Source organism: Echinops telfairi, unplaced genomic scaffold (genome assembly GCF_000313985.2).
Source record: "Echinops telfairi isolate 266 unplaced genomic scaffold, ASM31398v2 ScPeMD7_7458;HRSCAF=8496, whole genome shotgun sequence".
NCBI lineage: Eukaryota > Metazoa > Chordata > Mammalia > Afrosoricida > Tenrecidae > Echinops > Echinops telfairi.
In genome coordinates this window covers 12,704,000-12,709,747 of record NW_022111358.1, presented here as the reverse complement: position 1 = coordinate 12,709,747, position 5,748 = coordinate 12,704,000, and the positions used below count along the sequence as shown (strand labels likewise).

The window sequence follows — 5,748 nt, the reverse complement described above, 5'->3', positions numbered from 1 at the left end:
TTCTCCCCTCCCACTATCATGATCCGAATTCTACCTTACAAATCTGGCTGGACCAGAGGATGTACACTGGTACAGATAGGAACTGGAAACATAAGGGAATCCAGGACAGATAAACCCTTCAGGACCAGTGGCGAGAGTGGCGATAACGGGAGTCTGGAGCAAAGGTGGGGTAGAAAGGGGGAACCGATTACAAGAATCTACATGTAACCTCCTCTCTGGGGGATGGACAACAGAAAAGTGGGTGAAGGGAGATGTCGGGCAGTGTAAGATATCACGAAATAATAATTTATAAATTATGGAGGGTTCATGAGGGAAGGGAAAGTGGGGAGAGAGGGGGAAAATGAGCTGATACCAAGGGCTCAAGTAGAAAGCAAATGTCTTGAGAATGATGATGGCAACAAATGTGCAAAAGTGCTGGGCACAATGGATGTGTGTATGGATTGTGAGAAGCGTATGAGCCCCCAATAAAATGATTTAACAAAAAAAATCAAAACCACAGTGAGTCACCTTTCGCACCAACTAGGATGACTATAAATTTTTTAAAAAATGAAAAATAAGATGTGGAGGAATAGGGACACTTGTCCATTGCTTGTCAGAATCAAAATGATGCAGTCTTTCTGGAAAACAGTTGCTGTAGTAGTTCCTCCAAAAGTTAAAAATATAATTACCATATGGCTCAGCTCTTCCATTCCCACGTCCACAGCCAAGATACAAGAAAAGTGAAAACATGTCCACCTATAAATTTGTAGCAGCTAAAAGTGGAAACAGCCCAAATGCTCATCAGCGGGTTACTAGATACACAAGTTGTGGTAAATATGGGTACAATGAAATATTTTTACTCAGCCAGAAAAAGGAACAGAGTCCTGATACAATTTAAATGAACCTTACAAGCATTATGCTAAGTGAAAGAAGTCAGATACAAAATGTCATATGACCCCTTTCATAAGAAATATCCAAAATTGGCCAATCCATACAGACAGCAGATTAGTGGTTTGCAGAGAATAGGAGGAAAGTGGTATTTTATGCTTGATTGATTACTTTTATACTTGAATATAAAGTAAAAAGTTCTAAAGCTAGAAAAAGGGTGGTGGCTGTATAAACTAGAAAAAGGGTGGTAGCTATATAACATTCAAAATATACTAAATACATCTGAATTGTACACTTTGGTTAATTATGTACTTAAATACTCAACACATTTCACATAAATTTTTTAAAAAGAAAGAAAAACTTGCCAAGCCACTCACATTTCTTTATCGGATGACATCAGGGAAAATGTTGATTTGACTCAATCATGTCTTCAATCACCATCTGTAGAAGCATTTACATACCAGATAAAAATTGAGTGAAATATATCTAGTCAATGGCTTTCACTCAGACCAGCATTTTACTGATAAAAGCTCTTTCTCTTCACAGTTATTAAGCTAGATGGTACAACCCCTGTACGATATGGTCTAAGACTGAATATGGATGAAAAGTACACAGGTTTAAAAAAGCAGCTGAGTGATCTCTGTGGACTTAAATCAGAACAGATCCTTCTTGCAGAAGTGCATAGTTCCAACATAAAGGTAATATCGATGACTCCAGGAGAGCCCTGAGTCTGTCCTTTAAAAGATCATAGCTTTAATTCTTGAAGCATTCGTAGAATTACTTGTTTTAAATGGAGCTAATAAAATACAATAAAAATTGAACAAAAAAGATATACCAAATTTACCAGGCCAGAAATTTCAGTTGTCTACTAGAATAAAGGTGGTATTTTTTAATAAGGGAACTCCCTAAGCCCACTGCTACTTGTATGGAATAACCTAGTTGTGTCAGTCCAGGATCGCTTTCCCCCAGGGACTGCTACTGCTGCTGCTCTTGAGAGCCTTCGGTATTACTATTATAATAGAATTCTTCCTAGATATTGTCTGTAGTTATAAATATATGTTTTGGGGTATTGATTTTCATGTGTGAATATTTATATATACTTGGCTTTTGGACACACTAAGAAAGTAGTGTATAAAAACTATCCACATGAATATTCTAATAATAGCCTACCCTAAATTGACCTCTAACCTTTAGTGTTTATATTTGTTTGAAGTTTCTGAAAAAATGCTCACCTTATAGGTGTTTTTCTATTTTTTTGTTTTGTTTTTGTTTTTCATATAAAATACAAAGGCAAAGTCTCTGAGGGTTATGAAGATGAAGACAAAAATGTACACTGTTCACTTGCTTCTGATGGAAAGGGATCATGGGGATTTGGGGGTGAACAATGAGGTTATTTTTCAGCTATGTTTGTCAACCATTTTATCTTTTAGGTAGTTGAGGAAAAATTATTCAATCATTTAGTTTCTTTTACTGAGCAGCTAAACCATTTGCCCCAAATATCTATTTTTGCTCCAAATACTTATTTTCTCTGACACTTCCCTTCCATCTTATCTTCTTTCTTTACAGAACTTCCCTCAGGACAACCAAAAAGTCCGACTCTCAGTGAGTGGATTTTTGTGTGCATTTGAGGTTCCCATCCCTGGATCTCCCATTTCAGCATCTAGTCCAATTCAGACGGGTAAGACAGAACAGCTGCTGCTTATAGTCTCAGCTTTAAAACTTGGTCTGTAGTTTTCATAGAGGATATTACAGCAAAAGAATCCTGGAGCTAGAAGGAACCCCTAGTGATTATTTGGCTCAAGTTTATCATTGTATACATAGGAATTTAAGCTCTAAAGAACCTAAATGACTATTAGGTACCTTGTTATTAAATAAACTTTGACTGGGATTCAGATTTCTGAATTAAATCTTTTTGTCTAAAACTAACAGAGCTGTAGATGGTACGAAGGGAACCTAATATCAGAAAACATAAGCCTAGATAAAGCTAAACAGAAATTTGTTTATCTAATATTGCATATATTTAATACAGTAATTAAATTAGTGTTTTGGGTATTAATATCCTTGCTTTTGATTCCTCCTCCTCCTGATAATTACCGTATATACTCATGTATACTCCGATTCTTCAGCACATTTTTTAATGCAGTTTTGTGGTAAAATTAGGTGCCTCAGTTGATATCCAGGTTGGCTTATACTCAAGTATATACGGTACGTTTATTCCAAACTGTAGAGGATTTCTTTAGAGAATGAGTTTCTAGATAGTGAACCATCTCTTACATTCTTCAGAGGCTCCTCTCATTGATACTTTGTTAGTAGGACTAATGGTAGGTTGTTGGATGATCTTTTAATGCTTTTTATTTATAGCAACACTAATAGAACTTTAATGATGGAAATTTTCCGTAATTTATATTGCCCAATATGGTAGTCATTAGTAACTCTGGCTATTTATTGAGCACTTGAAATGTGGCTAGTAAGGCTGAGGAAATGATTTTTAAGTTTAATTTCTTTTTAATTTAGAAAGCAACGTCAAGCTCAAAGCTACCATATTTTACAGAGCAGGTTTAAGGGAATGGAGGAAAAATAATGGAATAGAGAATGACAAAAAGAGGGGGAAACAGGGAAGTTGATAGCATTGATGATTATATAACTCCACCCGATGGAACTGAACAACAGAACTGTATGGGAAGGGAAGAGATATATTGGAATGAGTGAGATATGTCAATAAAAAGTAGAACTCTTTAGATGCCGCAACATGGTACTGATAGAGGTTTCTGCAGAATTTTGCTTGCGGTTTCCAGCATAGACTCTTGTGCTTGTGTAGTATGAGTTGAGGTAAACCTGAAATTAAAATCTTTGAGTTGAGCTTGAATTATTATTTGAACTATAATTTCTTCATGCCTTGTATTCAAAGGGTCTATCCTATCAATGGTCTGGAACCCCACTTGATTAAAAAAAGTCAAGATAAAGGTACTACAAGTATTTATGGTGCTGTATTTATCTTTGAATGCATAGATTTTTCCTCTTCCCCATCTACAAATGGCATGTTTGCTCTGACCACCAATGGAGACCTGCCTCGACCGATATTCATCCCCAATGGAATGCCAAACACTGTTGTGCCATGTGGAACTGAGAAGAACTTCACAAATGGAATGGTGAATGGTCATATGTCATCTCTTCCTGACAACCCCTTTACAGGCTACATCATTGCAGTCCACCGAAAAATGGTTAGTTAAACGTAAGCCAAGTTACTGCTGGTCTTTCCGGTCTCTTTTGTGAGGTAGTCATATTCTGTCTTCCAACATCTTCATTGGATTTAAATTCATGTGATTATTAATTATCATTTGGTAATATAAGTGGTTGCAGTTGGTTTTAGTATCACACATGATGACCTGTGTATGAAGTATGAGATTCCTCATTCTTGTTAAGATGCAGGAGGGTAAGTGGTGTATCGGTCTTGTTTTCTTTAAGAAGTCTGTATCTCCTATGTGTTCGTGTAAGGAACCCTGTTGGTACAGCAGTTAAGGGCTCTGCTGGTAACTGAAAGATTGGCAGTTCAAACCCAACCCACCTGGTAGCTCCATGGAGAAAAAAACCTGACAATTTTCTACCATAAATATTACAACCTTTAATAAAGAAGCAGATAGACTCTGGGCTTCTACTTAAATCATACCTCATTATACGAACAGTTTGTTCTAATAATATGGCATTTTACGATACTCACTTTCCTGACACGATAGCTGAATACAAAATGGGTGCGCAAGCAAATGTGGTGAAGAAAGAGCTGATAGTGCCTGGCTATCAAAGGATACAGCATCTGGGGTCTTAAAGGCTTGTAATAAAACAAGCAACCATCTAGCAGGGAAGCAACAAAGCCCACTTGGAAGAAGCACACCATCCTATGTGATCATGAGGTGTTGATGGGAAGGAGTATCAGAAGTTCAAAAATGCACAACCAAATCATTGAGAATGGGAGTGGATGTAGTGGAGACCCAAAGTCCACCTACAAGATCATTGGTAAGGCCCTCTCAGGGCCACATGGAACAGATGATAAATCCAGGGTGTGGTATGGCACTTAAGAACTACATAACTACTAATTCTTTTAAGATTTCTTCCCCACACTCTTAAGGTCTTAATGTGTTATACCTCATTAATCATGTTAGATTTGCATACATTCATTTGTATATTTAAGATCTCTCAGTACATGGTAATCAAGATAGATGACCCCTAATAGGGGCAGTAGTAATGGCTCCCTGGGGCACAGGAAATGAGGGGAGGGAGGAGTGAGGAAGGGGTGAGTGAAGAGGAGCTGATAGCATTGATGATTGTATAACCCCACCAAATGGGATTGAACAACAGAATTGTATGTGAATGGACATATTGGAATGTGTAAGATATGTCAATAAAATTACTATTTAAAAATAAAAGATTATACCCTTGAAAGCCCTATGGAGCAATTGTGCTCTGTCACAAGGGGTCGCTATGGTTGACACACCTTCACAGTATCTAACAACAGCAATATATGTTTGTGTAGAGATGTATATCTTCTCTGACATGTAAGTAAATGTAGGTGCCTATGGAGAAGGTACTTTTTAGGACACAAGAATGTTCTTGGACATTGGACAGTGTAACATATGACAAAATAATAATTTATTAATTATCAAGGGTTCATGAGGGAGGGAGAGGGAAAAATGAGCTGATGCCAAGGGCTTAAGTGGAGAGCAAATGTTTTTAAAATGATGAGGGCAATGAATGTACAAATGTGCTTTACACAATTGATATATGTATGGATTGTGATAAGAGTTGTATGAGCCCCTAATAAAATTATTTTCTTTAAAAAAAAGGAATACAAAAATACTGACAAATAAATAGACAACATCATGATTT

General features: G+C 36.8%; 1 protein-coding gene across 2 annotated transcripts in view; it reads left to right on the top strand.

Annotated features, from left to right (window-relative positions):
- Positions 1-5,748, top strand: part of USP32 (ubiquitin specific peptidase 32) — a 207,356-nt gene that overhangs the window by 158,661 nt on the left and 42,947 nt on the right. For both annotated transcript variants that reach the window (XM_004706988.3, XM_045299563.1), the window contains exons 24-26: positions 1,414-1,565; positions 2,434-2,545; positions 3,877-4,088. In XM_004706988.3, the coding sequence (XP_004707045.1) occupies positions 1,414-1,565; positions 2,434-2,545; positions 3,877-4,088 (476 nt within the window). The remainder of the gene's footprint in view (positions 1-1,413; positions 1,566-2,433; positions 2,546-3,876; positions 4,089-5,748) is intronic.